The sequence below is a fragment of the Lingula anatina genome, chromosome 2, assembly GCF_051362555.1.
Source record: "Lingula anatina isolate TDL-2025a chromosome 2, LinAna3.0, whole genome shotgun sequence".
Classification (NCBI taxonomy): domain Eukaryota; kingdom Metazoa; phylum Brachiopoda; class Lingulata; order Lingulida; family Lingulidae; genus Lingula; species Lingula anatina.
The window spans coordinates 6,917,987-6,937,178 of NC_141768.1; the positions used below are offsets into that span (position 1 = coordinate 6,917,987).

The window sequence follows — 19,192 nt, forward strand, 5'->3', positions numbered from 1 at the left end:
CAGGCAAAATAAACCGGAAGCATATGTCAAAGCAACTTCCGATTAATAGGACTCGTGTTTTCGAGAAAGTTCACCGTTATTATTTGCCCAAGCCTTAGTATTTTTGTTTCATTTTTTGGAATATCATGGCGAAGTGGGGTGAAGGAGATCCTCGTTGGATCGTAGAAGAGAGAGCTGACGCAACAAATGTTAACAATTGGCATTGGTAAGTTACTTTTTACAAGAAATGCCCAAGCTAAAGAGACTAAAGAGATGGAGATATCCATGACAACTTCAACTAAAAACTGAGTCTCAAGTAAAATACATCATCATGTTTTATGTCTTTCATTAAGAATAGAAAAGGATATCGTGAGCTGGTAGACTAGATATTTTTTTATTATAATTTATGTACGAATTCAAATATGTGGATTCTCCTGCCGTAAACAGTTAGAGGATGGCACATACAATAGATCTGTGGATTCCAGGGGTCATGCCGATACTCCCCCGCACCGTTACTCCCCCGCACCGATACTCCCCCGCACCGTTACTCCCCCGCACCAATACTCCCCCGCACCGATACTCCCCCTTAGTAATTTTTTGCATTATGCACATCGATACGACCCCACACCGATAGATCCCCGCATCGACAAACCCCCTGTAAAATTGCCGTTATACGCGCACCGTTACTCCCCCGCACCGTTACTCCCCCGTACCGATACTCCCCCGCATCATTACTCCCCCTATGCAATTTTGACGAAACTGAGGATGGAGTAACAGAGTCAACCCTCCATTTAATTATACAGGTTAGGGTCAGTCTAGGTAAGTGGATCAAAATCTACGACCCGTTTAAGTCCAAATTTTGCGGAGAATCTCATGTACTACGCAAGTCCTTTATGCGAAATTTCGAGTTCGCACGTATGTAAGCACGTACGGAAGATATTGAACATTTCCAATAGATTCTACGAATAATCTGCGAACAGCGAGGCCGCAAGCGTAATTTGCTCCTTTTCTAAGGAGTTTGCGATTGGTTTGCAAGTGACACTTGCCTGGTCCAAGATGCACGCCGCAAGAAATGAAGGAGAAAGAGCCCTTTGCGTGTTGAGTACGGCGCACGCCCTCACATCTATAACGAACAAAATCGAAAACAAGACGGGACTGCGAGTATAAAAGGCGCGCTCACGACGCATGCTCGTGTCTCGACAATTTCGTTGTGCAACAATTTTCAAAATTTTTGAATTTTGCTCAATTCAGATTCTAATCTAATTCAGATTCAAAAGACAAGGGAAAGAAGCTTAAAGAGCAGAAAAGAAGGTTGGAGGAAAAAGACGGAAAAAGAAGCGCTTTAGCACTTCTTTTTTATTACTTAATAATTTTACGAATTCATCGTTGCCTGAAAAAAAGACATAGCTGCGTTATCTTAGATCAAAACTAACTTTGCCTTAAGTTAATAAAAAATAAATAAATAAATAAATAAATAAATAAATAAATAAAAGACCGTACAATATATATACAGTAACTACTGAGTACAGTAGGAGAACAAAATTAATTTTGCAAAAACATTTCTCAAAAATCACAAGGAAGAGCTGTAGACCTACGTACTGTCAAGCTGCACACAAAGTCTGAGATTGACTTCGTGTAATGTTCTTTATTTTTCCCAATATATTTCGAATAAAATTAGTCAATTCTGTGTCCCAAGAGGGTGATGCATCTTGAAAAAAAAAAGCATAGAAAGTGTTGTAAATTACGAATGGGGTTTACAAAGCCAAGGGAATCTATGCCTTGGGGGAGTAGTGTTTTTGCGGAGTATCGGTACGCGGGAGCATCAGTGCGGGGGAGTATCGGTGCGGGGATGTAAAGAAGCGGGGGAGTATCGGTGCGAGGGAGTATCGGTGCGGGGATGTAAAGAAGCGGGGAGTATCGGTGCGGGGATGTAAAGAAGTGGGGGAGTATCGGTGCGGGGGAGTATAGGTACGTAACCGGATTCCATAATCTTATTATAGCTGAATAGCAATATGTGTGTGTGTGCGTGTGTGTGTGCGTGTGCGTGTGTGCATGTAGGCGTGCCCACATGTATGTGTATGTGTTTGTGCATGTTACTTATTTCTTTGATATAGTGAGTTGCATTTTTTCACTTTATTTCAGGACAGAGAAAAATGCTTCCAACTGGTCTAAAGACAAAATTAAAAACCTCTTGACAGGTTTAAAAGTTGAATGTGATGATGGTAAGGAAACTCTGCTTAAAGTTATTTTTAAAATTTTCATAAACAAGAAAGTAGTATAATGGTTTCATAATAGTTTGACATAAAGTTTACCAAAGACCATGTAGTTTTTCCATCTTTGGCTACATTTTTTCTGTAAAACTGTAGAATTAGTTTCTTTACTACTGTGCATTTTTTCTAATTAGGCTGGTGTGAAATAAAAGAGGTGACCAAGGTTGAAGGGGAGGCTTCAGCAAGTAACAGAAAAGCAAAACTAATCTTTTTTTATGAATGGGAAGTGGAGGCTGATTGGACAGGTTTGTACTTTGAATGATTTTGTGTCACCAGCTAATAAAACTGAGTCCACACAAAAAGTTATTTTGGCTAAGCTTAGGTGACTATTCTTGGCTAGCCACCAAACCAAAGTTGAATTTACCTTAAAATTGGTGTAATAGCATATCAAAGACAATAAGGCCATGATAAATGGAGTTCGTATACCTAAATGGGCTTTGGTCACCAGTGAGAGATAAAAGCAATGTGCAGACAATCACAGTGAGGGAAAACCAGACATAACTGACAAAATTAATGAGTGTTGACTGTCTGTATATGGCATTGTGGGACAAATTTCATTTTTGTTTTTTAAACATTATGTTTAGGGAAGAATCTATTTTAGCAGATGCATCTTTTTTTTTTCATTAGAAAGGGGAAGAAATGTCAAATCCACAGTATGGGCAATTTTTTTTTCTTTTTTTTTTTTTTTTTTTTTTTTTTTTTTTTTTTTTTTTGAAACACTACTTAGCTGAAATTTTAGCAGTTTTCACAAACTTTAAGATATTTTCTTGTATTGCAAGGACATTTGGTGTCATGCCTTTCCAAGTAATATGAATTACAGTAAGTTGATAGAAATGTTTTTTTTTATTATTGTAGGACAATTGGATGACAGTAAAACTAAATATAAAGGGACCCTAAAAATACCTAACCTGAGCGAGGAGAATGATCCAAGTGACATTGATGTGAGTTCCTTTTATTGATTATTGCATGGCAGGTTTTTACATTTAATTGTAGGTATTGACATTTTTTTTCTTCTGAGAAATGTGAAGGAATCGCTGTTAAGGTTGGAGATGGATTCTATTATTATTGAGTGAAGTTTATGCTTTTTGTCATATATCCATACAGATTAATTATTTCCAGCCATATATTAGTACTTTTGTTTAACTTCCACTTTCTTTACCTCCAACATTGATGCAAATGATATTTAAACAGGTTATAGTGACAGTTAAAAATGAATCTGATGAAGCATTTAAAGTGAAAGAAATCCTTAGGAAGAAGGGGACTCCCATGATACAGGAGCAAATAGCCAAATATATTAAGGATTTAAAAGTGGGTAAGTAATACTACAAAATTAAGACAAAAATAGATTTAAAAAAAATATATATCAAAAGATTGAGTAATAGTGCAGAACAAGGAAGTAAGCTGTTGTTATTTTGAATTTAATTTTTTTTTATCAATAGCTATTGATATTAGTATTGTTTGTATAGCTATTGGGTAATAACAAAGTAAATGCATTATGTAGACTACGAAATGAAAAAAGAAAATGTAAAGGAAAACCAAAACATTGCTGATGATATGGACCTGTATATTCTAGAGTTCAGTCAAGGAATGATCCTTCCTGCTAAGGGTGCAGTTGAAAAACCTAGAGTGCCAAGTCCTGTAAGTGTATATGTAAACTTGACCATTTTTGCTTTACTTCAAAAAAAAGTGCAACTGCTGTGTTTTTGTGTAGAAGTTTTGTATGCAACTATGAATGTATTCTTGGTAATGTCTGAATTCTTTTTCACACTTTCATATCTCCTTTCCTAATTTTGTAAAATATGGTTGAATAAATCTGTAGGTTTATAAGATGCTAATCACTAGGAACTGAAGTTTGAAATGTAAATTTTTTAAAACACTTTTTAAAGGCTACAACAAATCTTGCCAAGCAAGAACTCTCCAAGCCGATAATGGGCGACTCCGCAAAACCAGTGGGTGTTAAGATTCACACAAAGAAACTTACAGACAAACAAAAATTTAAGTGCAGAGCAAGTGATTTGTATAGAGCTTTGACAGAAAAAGAGGTACGTGTTGTTTGAAATCTCATCACATTATCATGTTACACATAATGCAAGAAACCAACTGTTAATGTTGAAATTGAACAAAAGAGAAATCTGACATTTGTATATACATACTTGTTTTTATCTAAATCATTGTAGTCTTGATTAAAGACGTTTAAATGTTAGTGTTAATAGAGTTACCTTTTTTGCATTTAAGGAGGATGATGATAATTGTAGTGGTTTGAAAACTATTTGGAAGAATTTTGATTTCTTTTTACTTCAGATGGTTCAAGCTTTCACCAGGAATTCTATGTTAGCATTTGAAGCAGAAAAAGGTGGAGGTTTTGTCTTGTTTGATGGATATATCTCTGGAACATTTACAGACTTGGTAAATATGCCACATCTCTTCACATTTATATAATAATATCAAAAACTTTCAAAATGAGAGGAAAATGAAACACCATAGTTGTGTTTTAATTGAAATGACTATTTCATTACTTTAAATAATGGGTTAATTAAAAAAAAAACTAACCCACAGCTGTCAACATTTCACATCTTGTTGCATCTTCTGTGGTTTTATGCTCCATCCAGTTGGGTGTGGTAGCTGTGGAAATGTTTCATGTCTGATCATCACAACTTTTTAAATAGGTAATATGATAATAGAGTGAGTGAAGGCCTCTATATTCCGAACACTGGTGGTAGCTCCCAGTCAAGTTTTCTTGATATTGCGAGTACGTGTGGGAGCATGTGGTTGTGTTATATATTATATTTATTAATATCTGTAAAATGTTCTTCTCTTTGCAGACTCCACACGAGAGGATAGAGATGCGATGGCGCTGTCAGAACTGGCCAGATGAACATTACTCTAATGTAACTTTTGAATTTAAAGAAGGGGAGGACGAGACTGTCCTTCATATTACACAGACTGGTATTCCTTCCACGGAGTTTGAACGCACTAAAGAAGGTTGGGAGAGATATTACTGGGAAAGCATACGACAGACATTTGGTTTTGGTGTCAGGCTAATATGATGGAATATCACAAGAAATGTTTTATAGTTAAATTATCAACTTCTTGAGTAAGACTTATTACTATATATCTTTAAAAAATGGACATTTGAAAAAAAAAGAACCTACTGATATGGTTGCTTAGAAATATCATGGTCAAATTACAATGGCTAAAAAATGTCCCAAGCTTAAGGTTACATTTATTGTTAGGGCCATGAAGCACATATTCTGCCCCACGCCCCTTTCTACTGGTTACATTATCACCAGGTGGTAGTGTTTTATCTATGCTATAAATTGGCTTACTTTCCACACCATTGAAGCATTCTGACAGGGAGTGGATCCATTTGTAACCCAATTTCACAATGTATGTTATCATTTTGTGCATGGATAAAAGTTTGCTATAAAGTCACCAAGTTAAGCTCTGCTTCTACAAACTTTCAAAAATGTGAAACCGTGTTCAAGAAGTGTCAAAAGTATGTTAATTTTTGTCATTTCCAAGTATTTAGTTAGAGAGAAGGAATTATAGTAAAGCATCCTGAAATAATGCGATATAAACCAGATTTCACTTTTTTTCTACAAGGAAAAGGAGAGGAGATTAAGATATTGTGGATATAGTTTTGCCTTCTGTCCAATTTAAAAATTGATCAGGATAAATAGTTTTAGAAAAAATCAGGAATAAAAATGAAATGCATGATATTAACATATTAAAAGAGGTAAATTGTTTACAATTAACCTTGTCAATGATACTGAAACCAAGAAAAGTGAAGGTGGTTTTGAATCCTACATTTTATTAGTTTTCCTTGAGTTTGAGAAACCTACTTGTGCTACATAAACATCTTGATGTCTCTTTTTTCACATGTCATAATAAAAAATGATATGAGAAAAAACTAGAGTATGCAAATATTCTTACTTTGATGCATGTAACTGGTTAATGGCAACTCGACTGGATATAGTCTATCCATATAATTTGATAAGCACCACCGTACTATAACACAATGCTGTTTTAAACAATTAGGACATTTCTACTTAAGACGTACATGTAGATGCCTTGAAGCACATAACACATAGAATTTATAACATTTTAATCTAATGCATGGAATTTAAAGTTCCCCTTTGTAGTATTTACACTCATTTTTCACAGACAACTACATAAATCCAACAAGGCATCCATAACCAAGATGGCTGCCAAGTATGTCATCCACTTGATCAACCAGTAACACTGATACTTAGCAATACCAATACATTAAACATATTAAATTTATATAAACCTTGGAACAAAGAATCTTTTTGTGATGAGCTGTAACATAAATGCACAGAATGCCATACAATACATGGCAGGATGTCGTTAAACCCACATCCTCGGTGTATATTGTAAATGATGATTGAAATGTTTTTGCTGAACTTGATATCAACTTGCTTTTCACCCAAACTGTTCAGATTCCTTAATGTGTTTGAATCTAATTTTTAAATCATTAAAAAAAAAAAAAAAGAAATCCTTATCCTGTTGTCAGTAAAGGGAGGCTAAATTAATACCAGTTTTAAAAACGGTTTTAAAAGCTGATCAATCTGATCCTATGCTGCAATAAACAACCATTGTACTTTTTCTCTAATGTGCAGTAAACACTGAAGCAACATTACTGAAAATATCCATTCCAACAGCACAACCATTATGCTACTGAATTGCACAAAAAGTTTGATTGTGGTTGGTTGTCACCGGGATACTTGTATTAACTGTCAAGTTACCATTCTGGTCAACTTCTCTCTACAATTGTATGCAAAGTAAATTCAACAACAATCAGATTTTAAATTGCACACCTAGACAATAAAATCTTGCACAAGTGTAAGGGCACTTTAAAAATCATATTTGTTTGAAGAACAAGGATAGTTTGTGAGCTTGTGGCCAAGTGTGACCATCTGTATCAGAACTTAATGTGAAACATCAAGCAATAAACATGTCGGAAAAAGGGCTACTATAAAATTTAAAATGATGCCAACCTTACGTCTTGTCTCTCCAGTCATTTATGCCAGAACAGAAAAAGATGGATAAATCTCTGACAAACCATAAATTGGTCTCTGGTTTAGTCCTTTTCTTCTGTTGATTTCTCAGTAGTTGAAGTGGAAGTACAACTTGTTTCCTGTACTTTGTCAGTTCTTTTACGAAACATGTTAAATATGCACTCAATGTTACGAATTACATAGTCTACCCAGGTAGGTTTCTCTTTGTGAGCCGCTTTTCCTTTGTGACTAGAAGCATTTTCTTTTTTATCACCAGTTTTCGTTTTATTGTCAGATTTATCTTCCATGTTTTTACCCCCTGTGTCTTCTGTCGTTAGTTTCTTTTCTTCAGTGTGAGTCTCGATGCCTTTTTCTGCTCTCTCTTTTTCTTCCTTTGTGCCAGTGCTGCAAGTGGCAACTTCTTCATCAACTGCCTTTTTCTCTAGTTGTTCAGAAAGCTTGTCATGGCTCCCACTGCCCTCTGGTACAATGACATCACTGTCACTGTCTTTACTACTTTCCTTGACATCAGATGTTTTTAGTGGGACTTCTGACTTCTCAACAGAATCTTCTTTTTCACTGCTTATTCTCCTCTTCTTTGCTGGGGCAATTGCATTATCTGCAACAATATCATTTGGTTCACAAATATAAACCCATTATATATTTAATGCCTATTTTACTTTATACAAGAGCTTTGGTAACTTTTAACCCCATTTATTGTAAGAGGATACTGGGAAATGAACATGTTATCAATTTTTTTAAAGAAAAAAACAACAGTATACAACAAACTTATTTTTAGAGCTACAGCTAACTGTTGCACAATTATTAGCTACGTTAATGTGAGTAACCAATTTCTATACACCAAATAATTTTTTTTTTTTTGCATTTCATGTTCCAATCTAAAATAGCAAAAACAAAAACCTGAATCTTCTTCATCACTCTCTTCATCTTCCTCCATGTCCCTGCCAGCATCCTTCTTACCACCTTCTTGTGATGTGGCCCCCACCTTTTCCTCCTCCTCCTCCTCTGCCATCTTCTGTTGCTGTTCCTGCTCCAGTATCTCTGCCCTCTCTTTCTGGTAGTCCTGGCACACCTGGAAAATGTACTCCAGGGTTGAAGCCAGCAGGGTATTGATGTGCTGAGGAGCTTGTACTGAGAAAATGAGAAGCATGGCTCGCAGGTCCTGTGGAGGATAAAAAAAATCCTACATGAATACAAACACACACTCTTAGCTGATGTGTTAGTTTATGGCATGCAATACTTCAAGTTTAAATGATGACTTTTCATATTCAACACTCCCCAAAAGTTGTTTAGCAAATCTTTGTCTGGTCACCCCCCAACAAGCATTTCTCTCTTTTGATAGAAGCCAACAATTTGTCGCCTACATATTTATCAGATACAGTGTGAAACGTACCCCATTTAACCTGTGTGCAATGTTCAGCATGTCTTTGTGTGTCTGGGCATTCTCCAGGGACGACTTCTCTGCAGTGATGGATGCAATCAAACTGTCCAGAAGGGAGTGACCCTGGTCATTTAAAACCTGGTGGCATATCTGGAGATAAAACGAGTAGAATTGATGACAACTTACAGTACATGATCCTGGTCAAAGTTAGTAATAGGTCTTAATTTAGTAAAATTAATAGCTCTGCAATAGTTTTATGACTATGAAGTTTTATAAAACTTATATTATATCTGACAGTTATTTACATATCTCTGTCATTATCATCATGATCATAATCCTTATCATTTGGTTAATTACAACTGAAAGATAATCCCTTCCTCATTATTCTTCTGAACAAAACAAAGACAGAAAATTGACCATTATCAAAATCAAGACACACCTTATAAATATCACATTTCTCACAATTTTGCATTTCATTACCTTTGGGAAGTAAGTACACATAAACTGGTAGATGACGTGATTGTTGAGGGATTGCCTCTCATCCAGTAGAATGGCATCCACGTAGTCAATGAAGTAGCTGCTGTTACACAGAATGTTGATGTAATTCTTGTCCACATGCTGAAAAATGAGACTTTATCTTAGATATATCTATAGGTCAAATACAAAAATATCAGCTGACATCAGTAATGTACCCACTTAGATAAAAATATTTCAATAATTGAGGACCCATATCTTGTTTATATTACCAACAGAACGTGATTTTAAAGTTTAAAAAAGTTTGGTTCATGTCAAAGTTTACTCAACAACAAGTCAAAATTTTAAAATATTCAAAATATTTACGAGAAGAGTTCATGTTCATGTGAAGACTCCTATTATTTTCTCTTAAAATTTCACAATAAAATTGCTTTTGGTTTTACTTGTTATATAGCTTGATGAACTGTGTTTATTGACAGCAAATCTAATTATTTCAAATCATGTCTTGCTAAAATAATTCCTTTAAAATCAAAAATGTTCCACAAATAATTCTAAATACCAACTAACCTCAGAATGATAGATCTCATACCAGAGCTTTGGAAAGAAAGGAGAGTGAAGAGGAACACCTTCATAGGCTACCATAGCACCTGTAAAATAATGTACCTGCATAAGTAAAAAATTAACACAAACATATATCTTAGGCATATCTATTGTTGTCCTTTATATGACAATACTAATCAAAGTGAAAAAGAATTTAAACATCTTCACAATCTTCTCAATATCATCATATTAGTCGGGGAATTTTTTGTCTTTATTCCCATGGGTGCATTTGACGCTTGCTGTCAAAAATATTGCAGTAAACTCTTTGTTTCTACAATTTGATGGTAATTAAATATTTACGTTGGTACAAAATTATACATGTCTGAGATGCCTTAATATATGACTGTGACTACACACTACTTACTGAGGTTGATGACCATCTCTGTCATATTCTCCTGGTTGACTGCCACCCTGCAGATCAAGTCAACAAAGCTGAAGTAGGGCCAGAAGAACTCCTGGAGGGCCTGGTCATAGGATTCATCCACACCCTGGAGAAGCAAAAATCACAGATTTCTTCATAAGGGTTATTAAAAAAGAATTTAGTAAATAAAACACAAACAGTTAATTCAGTGAGATATTTTGGATTTATTTCCTGCAACACCTTTTGCCTCATCCAGGTGTGTGCTTTTTGAAATTGAATCACCACAAGTAATTTTGCTCGACCTATTACCATTAATACACTCGTTTATACTCTTGAACAGTGCATCAGGATGATTTCAATCAATTCTTAGACTGACTCTTCCAAGAGTTAAATGGGGTCACTGTTTCAACTACGCACACACCACACTGAATCTATATCTTGACTTACAAAGCCTATCAAAAAGTTAATCAAGGAACCGATTTGAAAAAAAAATCTTTGTTCATATCACCTCAACTTGATGTTTTATAATCATCATAACATTCTTTACGCATGAACTAAATACATCTAGGCTCACCTAAAATATCTGATTTTTATTACACCTTTGCTATTTTCAAATTTACTGCAGTCAATCTCCTACCTTTGTAGCCTCAAGCTGGTTGTTATGCAGGAGCATCTGGAACTGTGGCCGCGGTGGGCGTACATTAGACTTGGAAGATAACAGCTTTTGGCCCCTTCTTGGAAAGAATGGTCCCATGTTGACTGAAATGACAGATTACAAACTTGAGAATTTTGGCTACTTTTGTAAAAATTAACAGTCGGTAATTCGAAGTCACACTAGTTATTGTCTGCCATTAACAATGGTAACATGTTGACTGGAGTTAAAGAAGAAACTAAGTGGTCTACTTTCATAAAAATAAACAGTTGAACAATCAGGTCTTACTACTCAATCTCTGATATAAAGGCCCATGACCCATTTTTTAAACTCTTTTCTTCAAATATATTCACTAAACAAATGGCTGGGAAATGGTTCCATTTGGCACAAAAATTCGATTCACATGTTGCAAAGAATGACAACAGTTAAACAATCACACACTGTTATTGGTCACTTTGAGGTTTACTCAGGGTAAAGTTAAAACAACCATGTAGTATGGCTTACATATGGCAAGGTAATAAGAACTTGTTCTGACTCGGTGAAATATCTAAATAAATAATCTTAATCCAGAAATGATAATGCAGAATAAGTTGCTAATTTTTCATTAAATACAAGCCAAGTGCTAAGCAAGGGGAAAGCCATTACCTACTTTTACCACAATGATTTACTAGAGTCTGCATAAAATCCACTTGTTTACCCATGTGTACAGATGTTGGTATTATCATAATGTGCAGTACTTACTTGGTACGTTATTTTCCTGGAATGAACTATGTGCGTGAGAAAGGATGGGTACCACAGTCTGCAGACACTCACTTTGGTATAGGAGCAGCATCTCTTTACAAACATCTGAAGTAAGAGATAAAGAGATAAAAAGTTTGATGTAAGCAATACTCGTGTCAGTAAATTTAAATCTCAGCTTTAAACCTAAGAACTAGCTAATATACTGGGCAAACTCTTTACATTATATTTTGAGGTCTGGCATATTACTGGAAGAAAATACCCCTAAAAACGGGTCTCCCATTTAGTCTTTTTCTTCTACTGATTTCTCAGTGCTTGAAGTGGAAGTACAACTGTACTTTGTCAGTTCCATCAAAAAATGTGTTCAATATGCACTCAATGTTATTGTTTGGAGGAAAATAACCCATTTAGATTTTGAGGACATTTTAACACATTTCCATCTTAGATCAAAATCATTCATTTGCAATTTGTCTTTCATTTAAAACTGAAATTGATCTTATCATACTCACCCACTGCCACCTGTCTTATTTCTGGAGGGGTGTAAGCATTGAGTAGGGTCAACAGCTTCCTCACCAGATCCATACGATCCTTCCAACTGTGGAGGCAGCTCTTCACTTCTGCATCTGGAACATTATCATGGGGAGTAAAACATGTGTGGAAACATTTTGATTCACTTACTTATATTTTTGGAGTAAGACCCCCCACCCCCCACACAAATAATAATAATAATACAAAAAAAAAATAATAATAAATAAATAAATAAATAAATAAAATAAAATCTTTACTTTAGTGACAAGACACCCAGAAATACAAAGCAGAGGTCCATGAGATCCAAGTATTCATACTTACGTCTCCTGTCCACATACTGTCTGGCAGTTTTCAATACTCCCAGCAGTATAGTAAGGAGGTCCACCAGATCCTGAGTCACATGGCAGGCTGTGGCCTCATGGTACATCATATGCAACATCTGGAATGCCTGGGATCAAAAAGATGGTGCATGTCAATATATTTATCTCAAGGCCTATCATGTAAGTGGCAGTAATACATAAGATGGTGGGCGAGTCATTTAGTTCAATACATTACTCAATATATCAATAACATAATTATGTAACTCAAGATTAGGCTGCATACTCTGTTCATTTAATATCAAGTCCAGTTATAAAGCCTATTCAATGTTTGACACTCTATGAAAAAAGCTACATTCTTTTCAATAAAGGTTCTGCACAAAAAAGAACATTAATAAAAAAAAGGAATAAACAAAAAAAAAAAAGAAAAGTTTATTCACCTAAGTCTTTCAAGTTAAAAATAACAATGGAGAAAATTTAAGAAATTTCCATTGACTATTATGACTACTATCCACAGATCAAACTTACCTCAGCAATCATGGACAACCCATTCTGATACAGCACCAACAGCTTGTCATCTATAGTATCCACTAAAGTTTTCATGGCCCTGTGATAGAAGACAATATGTTGAGACCCTAGGCTTTGAAAATGGGAAATATTGACAGCAAAGGTGCCATTTGTCTCAGGACTATAATCATGCGTACCGCCAATGCCATGCTGCTAAAAAGACCATTACAAGAATACCCCTACAATACCTGTTGTAAGGGTGCCAAAAACTTTTGACTAATGAGATCGCGAGCTAAAACTCGTGACCTACAAACGTAATCAACCCTTTCAGTTCCAAACCCTTTATAATACTGACTTTTGTTACCTGCCCTGTGTTGAATTCTGGCATTATACAAATTAATTAGAAGATCCAAATAATTATTACTTATTCCCATAGCATTTTCTAGCACATCATATCTCAACAACTAATTTTTGGGGAATTTTGATAATAAAATAGTTAGAAAAATGACAAAATTAATACCCCTCAAACCCTGTTTAGCCTAATGGCAATGTGAGTATTTGCATATAAAAGGATTTTACCCTGTGGAAGACATGAATCTCTTTACAGGGGGACAAAAATTTTAGAATATTCACTACTATTTTACTTAAAACATCCTTAAAACATAATAAAACAAACAGTGGTCACCTAACCTGTGTTTAATTCTGGCATTATACGAATCAATTAAAGGGATAATAACTCTTCGTATGAAATCTGTATTTCACAATAAAAATATTGTGAATGACTCATAAAAATATAAAATATTCTGTTTTCCCACAAAAACGGCTGTTATAGCTATTATTCTGATATTTGAGCTTGTCTTTAGACCACGTGACCTCCATTGATGGCTATACTCTGTTAAAATCTCTTAAGAGATTTTAACAAAAAAACAAACTTTTTAGAAAAAAACCAGGGACTAAATTTGAATGTAAAAATGGATTCATTAACCATTGGTAAGTATGGGAAAATTGTTGTTTACTCCAGGAAAATTCATTCGAAACGAAGAGTTATTATCACTTTAAGATCCAAATAATTTACACTTATCCAACTTGTATTTAAGAAATGGCTATGCTAATGGTGATAGTAATGACCAGTTTGATGTTAAAAGGCTCTAAAGGGGTTTGTGTTTAACTTAAGCCAACCTATGTTGTTCCTTTACTCCAAATTCTGTATTCAAAAAAAGAGTACAAAAAAATTAGCATAACAGTAAAAATATAATTGTTTTAATCTTTTTAAACTTTTTTAATCATTACAAAATTATTTTGTGACATCAAAAATCAAAAAGTCTTAATAAGGGGCAACATTATCACAACAAATTTGACAGCCTACCTCTGAATTTGTGGAACCTAAGAAGTGGTTAAAGATTAGTAGTTTGTTGAGAAAAAAAGCCTTTTACATAAAAACCCTTACAATCCCCTTTGTAAAGGTGCCAAAAACTTTTGACTAATGAGATCGCAAGTTAAAACTCGTGACCTACAAATGATGTTGACCATTTCAAGTTCCAAAAACTTTATTAATACCAACTTTTGTTACCAGACCAATGTTTAATTCTGGCTTTATACAAATTAATTAGAAGATCCAAACTAGAGGATCAGAGAGGCGATACCGCCTCTGGATATTGTACCACCAGCTGGAGTAAGCGCATTCTCATGGAAACCCCACCCCCAAAAAATGAACACCACCACCAGTCTTGTGCTTGACAAGCTCTATAAAATGCAATAAACAAGAGTTCTCAAAATATGCAACAAAAAAAAAAAAAACAATAATAATAAATAAAAATAAAAATAAATAATCGAACAAACATAACTGTTCAAATCAAGCAGATGTTCAAATTGAGCTGTATTTTCCTAACACTGATCACTCCTGTGATTTTCTAGACAATAGGCCTATTGGTTTTCCTTGAAATGTGTTATCAGTATTGCGTATTTGTTGACAAAAGAGAAAACCTAGGGACAACAGTGGGCAGATCTCTGCTAGTTTTGAAGATATGAGGGGCAAGAAAATATGCAGAGTTCAGTTTGTGGTGAAAAAGTAGGTCAAAGGTCAATTTCAAGGTCATAGTATATGACTTCCTATTCAAGTTCAATAGTAACTATGGGCATATCTTTGCCAGTTTTGGAGATATAAAGATCAGAAAACTTGCAAAGTGCAGTTCATCATGAAAAGTAGGTCAAAGGTCAATTTCAAGGTCACAGTTAGATTACCAGTATATGACTTCCTATTCAAGTTCAATAGTAACTATGGGCATATCTTTGCCAGTTTTGGAGATATAAAGATCAGAAAACTTGCAAAGTGCAGTTCATCATGAAAAGTAGGTCAAAGGTCAATTTCAAGGTCACAGTTAGATTACCAGTATATGACTTCCTATTCAAGTTCAATAGTAACTATGGGTGTATCTCTGCTAATTTTGGAGTATTTCACATTTTCCCCACTGAATATTGCGATGTTGTAATTTTTGATATAGGGCAACGCCTAAACCATATCAAAAACAAAAAAATGGACACCACCTCCAGTATTGCACTTGACAAGGTCTACAAAATGCAATAAAAAAGAGGTCTCTGGCATTTACCGTTCCAGATTCAGAGCGAGTTTTCAGTTTCGGTATCTAATGGCTGCTTCTCCCGTGAAAATGCACCGATTGACCCCAAACTCCCAAAGATGAAAGGAGTCCCCAATGATAACCCCTCACTATAACACGATAGCTTAGGGCTGCGTAGTTTCCAAAAATTAGCACAAACAAATTTTTTTTTTACAGAAAATTCCCATTTTTAGAAAATTTTGGCTTGTTTGACCTTGAAAAAAAGGTCAAAAGTCAAATCCAAGGGCATATTTGGAATCTCCACATATGACTTTCGGTCAGACTTCTGTAGTAATTTTTCCCATAATTCTTTTGGTTTGGGATATATTTAGCATTGAATTTTCAAAAATTTTGACAAGGGTGCATTTCAACAAGCGTCACATCATATCTTAACAACTTATTTTTGGAAAATTCTGATAATAAAATAATCATAACAATGATGAAATTAAAAAAGCCATTAAACAAATCGCATAATTTTTAAATACCCCTCAAGCCTGCTATGGTCTACTGGCAATGTGAGTATTTGCATATGAAAAGGATTTCACCCTGTGTAACTAGATAATATGTGGCATGAGGCGATTTCTATCAGCAACATTTAGAAATATTTTAGTTATAATTTTGATTTTCTGCATCTGTTCATTATGTAAAAGAGACTGAAAAATATGTATACTCCATATCTTGGGTCTCATATTATTAAGAAAAATACCTGTTACAAGATCTATACTTCTTTACTCAAAATTGCAATTAGGTATCTAAGTAATGAATGATGAAACCAGCTCAAATGAGACAATACAAGACCAATATTAACCTTCATCTCCTATATCAAAATTTTTAGCACAGATACATTGTATTATAACAATTGACCTAATGACTTAGCAATATGGCTCATTTGTGCCCCCCCCCCCCCCCCCCCCCCCCCTTTGACATCATAGACTGTCTGATGTAAATGCAACAATCTGCCATTCATTCTAATGGCACTGTCAAACACAGGATATCACCACATTTTTTTTTTTGTAATAATAGAAACAGGATAAATCTCAAAGAGATCTCAGTTACCAAAAGAGTGGAGGATATCTTCCAATAAGGTACAGTTTTTTTTTTTTTTTTTTTTTGTTAAAATGACATATTGGATAGCTCTGTAATTAAATCCCAAATAAATGTTATTTTAACTACTCAAATTCCCCATTCAACCTCCCAGTTGCCTTACATGATCATGGTCTGCCACTGAGTCCGGGAGTCCAAAGTCTCCAGGTACATCTGCAGTGTGACACGTTTGAAATGGGTAACAGCCTTCACTTCATCCTCTGTGCTCTCAGGATACTTGGTCGCCATGAGTTTCATGAGTCGGAACAACTCTTCAACAGCCTAAAATATGGGCCAAAATAACTTATGTAACATATGCATATATTAAGAAATCAAATTGGGAAAATTAAGCCAGAATGATAGACTTTGATCCAATGTTATAAAAGAATTGCTATTCAAAAGTGCATTAAATGACCAGTGGTCTGTGTCTGCCCCGTATCTGTCCACAGTGTGCTACTTGAGGTCCTGTGGTCATCAGAGAGCAAAATACTCTAGGGAGAAATAGTGACATCTGAAGCCATCTTAGTAGCACAGGTGTGTATCAAGTCTCCCAGTGTTCATGTGTGTGTGTGTGTGTGTGTGTGTGTGTGTGTGAGAGAGAGAGAGAGAGAGAGAGAGAGAGTCAGAGAGTCTACATGCTTGATGCAAATCATAAATCAATTTTCTTTGTTTTTAACAATGATTCTTTTATTAACTATATGATAAAACGTCTATGTATTATGGGAATTCGTTTTTTTTTTATTACATGAAAAATGAAATAATTATGTTTTTCAGTACAAGATTGTTGTAAATCACTGGCAGTATACTCACAGCTGTGTACTGAGCTGGATATGGGGTGATATTTTTGAAAGCCCACTGTATGTTCTGGTGCTGGGCAAGCTGCCTTGTGAAGTTACGGGACACGTGGCAGCACATCCTTAATATCCCATAGTAAGCAGGCAGCATACATCTGTTGAATATGACAACCTCTTGGTCATCATGGTCTGCACTGAAATAGGAAGACAAAGATGTATGAATACAGTTGAAGACAGATATCTTTTAATTCCATAACCTTTATCTAACTGGTAATATCTTTCCTCCTGTGCAATGCCTATTCAAAACCCTTCAATAATATATTTAGGTGTTATCACTGTCAATAATATAAGTAACAGTTGGGCTCCACATTTTCAGAACATAAATGCACAAAATAATATGATTAAATATCCTCAATACAATCTTACAGTATTATTTAATTAAAGTCACATATTCACTTATTATAAATGCCATGTGTAAACAATCCTGGAGAGAGTTAATTACATGTAAAGTAGTTTTGGGCACTTTTTAAAATCAGTATCACTTATTTCTATGTGCCATGCAAAATCTTACTGACCAACAACATTTATAATACATCAACCATTCAACTTACAATACAATATCACTAACAGTACAGTATATCACTAACAGTACAGTATCAGTATCATTTACAGTACAACAACAATGCAACTTATAGTGCACTTTCATTTGGAGTACAATGTCAATAACAGTACAACATCAATATCACTTACAGTATATAGTTAAATGCAATGTTCTTGGTGACATGAGGGTTGGAGGTGATGAGTCGTATGTTCTCCTGGGTCTCGTTACACACCTGGTACCAAAACAACAGCAAGGCCTGCTTGTTGTGGTTAACTGCTATAGGGGGCTCTGACAGCTTGGGCTGGAAAAGCTGCCACAGGTCCAGGAAGAAAGGGGAAAACTGGAATATAAACAAGCGGGTGTAAATAATTCAGAGCATACTGTAAAGCTTCTTTGATTTGTCTGTAGCTGCAATTTTAAGCTTTTTTTCTCTGCTGTACTGGTCAAATCTTTGACTTTGTATTTAAACTGGTACATAGTCTTTTCTTCTGAGCAGTGCTGTGTTGCTTTTACAAATTCAACTGTTATGTGGATTACTTGCCTCATTCCCATGTGTAGACACCATGCAGTAGAAAATGTTATCTTCCCATGAGTTTCTCCTGTTTAGACACCAGGTAGTAGAATATGATATCTTACCATGAGTTTCTCCTGTTTAGGCACCAGGCAGTACAATATGATATCTTACCAAGAGTTTCTCCTGTTTAGACACCAGGCAGTACAATATGATATCTTACCATGAGTTTCTCCTGTTTAGACACCAGGCAGTACAATATGATATCTTACCAAGAGTTTCTCCTGTTTAGGCACCAGGATATAGAATATGATATCTTACCATGAGTTTCTCCTGTTTAGACACCAGGCAGTAGAATGTGATATCTTACCATGAGTTTCTCCTGTTTAGGCACCAGGCAGTAGAATATGATATCTTACCATGAGTTTCTCCTGTTTAGGCACCAGGCAGTAGAATATGATATCTTACCATGAGTTTCTCCTGTTTAGACACCAGGCAGTAGAATGTGATATCTTACCATGAGTTTCTCCTGTTTAGGCACCAGGATATAGAATATGATATCTTACCATGAGTTTCTCCTGTTAAGACACCAGGCAGTAGAATGTGATATCTTACCATGAGTTTCTCCTGTTTAGACACCAGGCAGTACAATATGATATCTTACCATGAGTTTCTCCTGTTAAGACACCAGGCAGTAGAATATGATATCTTACCATGAGTTTCTCCTGTTAAGACACCAGGC

At 35.2% G+C, this 19,192-nt stretch overlaps 2 protein-coding genes and 1 non-coding gene across 5 annotated transcripts in view; 1 reads left to right on the forward strand and 2 right to left on the reverse strand.

The window, feature by feature from the left end:
* Nucleotides 1-14: 14 nt before the first annotated feature.
* LOC106165145 (activator of 90 kDa heat shock protein ATPase homolog 1) lies at nucleotides 15-6,725 on the forward strand. The gene is made up of 9 exons (XM_013543246.2): nucleotides 15-205; nucleotides 2,122-2,201; nucleotides 2,384-2,494; nucleotides 3,105-3,190; nucleotides 3,441-3,561; nucleotides 3,823-3,887; nucleotides 4,136-4,291; nucleotides 4,551-4,655; nucleotides 5,072-6,725. Exons 1-9 carry the CDS (start codon nucleotides 126-128, stop codon nucleotides 5,294-5,296), a joined length of 1,029 nt encoding a protein of 342 aa, XP_013398700.1. The 5' UTR covers nucleotides 15-125; the 3' UTR covers nucleotides 5,297-6,725.
* Nucleotides 6,041-19,192, reverse strand: part of LOC106165021 (ubiquitin carboxyl-terminal hydrolase 34) — a 44,168-nt gene continuing 31,016 nt past the window's right edge. For all 3 annotated transcript variants that reach the window (XM_087005190.1, XM_087005189.1, XM_087005188.1), the window contains 14 exons: nucleotides 18,089-18,279; nucleotides 17,355-17,532; nucleotides 16,669-16,826; nucleotides 12,868-12,946; nucleotides 12,344-12,470; nucleotides 12,004-12,117; nucleotides 11,498-11,602; nucleotides 10,742-10,863; nucleotides 10,108-10,231; nucleotides 9,711-9,790; nucleotides 9,150-9,287; nucleotides 8,682-8,819; nucleotides 8,189-8,450; nucleotides 6,041-7,886 (listed from right to left, as the gene is read on the reverse strand). In XM_087005190.1, coding sequence (XP_086861316.1) covers nucleotides 7,351-7,886; nucleotides 8,189-8,450; nucleotides 8,682-8,819; nucleotides 9,150-9,287; nucleotides 9,711-9,790; nucleotides 10,108-10,231; nucleotides 10,742-10,863; nucleotides 11,498-11,602; nucleotides 12,004-12,117; nucleotides 12,344-12,470; nucleotides 12,868-12,946; nucleotides 16,669-16,826; nucleotides 17,355-17,532; nucleotides 18,089-18,279 — 2,352 coding nt within the window. In that variant the 3' untranslated portion in view covers nucleotides 6,041-7,350. The remainder of the gene's footprint in view (nucleotides 7,887-8,188; nucleotides 8,451-8,681; nucleotides 8,820-9,149; nucleotides 9,288-9,710; nucleotides 9,791-10,107; nucleotides 10,232-10,741; nucleotides 10,864-11,497; nucleotides 11,603-12,003; nucleotides 12,118-12,343; nucleotides 12,471-12,867; nucleotides 12,947-16,668; nucleotides 16,827-17,354; nucleotides 17,533-18,088; nucleotides 18,280-19,192) is intronic.
* On the reverse strand, nucleotides 16,967-17,097 carry LOC112041323 (small Cajal body-specific RNA 8). The gene has a single exon (XR_002886200.2).

What these genes read in the sequence shown, in the direction of transcription:
- LOC106165145 (XM_013543246.2), top strand. Translation starts at nt 126, where the DNA reads ATGGCGAAGTGGGGTGAAGGAGATCCTCGTTGGATCGTAGAAGAGAGA. An exon ending in AGTGGAGGCTGATTGGACAG is followed by an intron (nt 2,495 to 3,104) that starts GTTTGTACTTTG and finishes TTATTATTGTAG; the next exon opens with GACAATTGGATGACAGTAAA. An exon ending in CTGGAACATTTACAGACTTG is followed by an intron (nt 4,656 to 5,071) that starts GTAAATATGCCA and finishes TTCTCTTTGCAG; the next exon opens with ACTCCACACGAGAGGATAGA.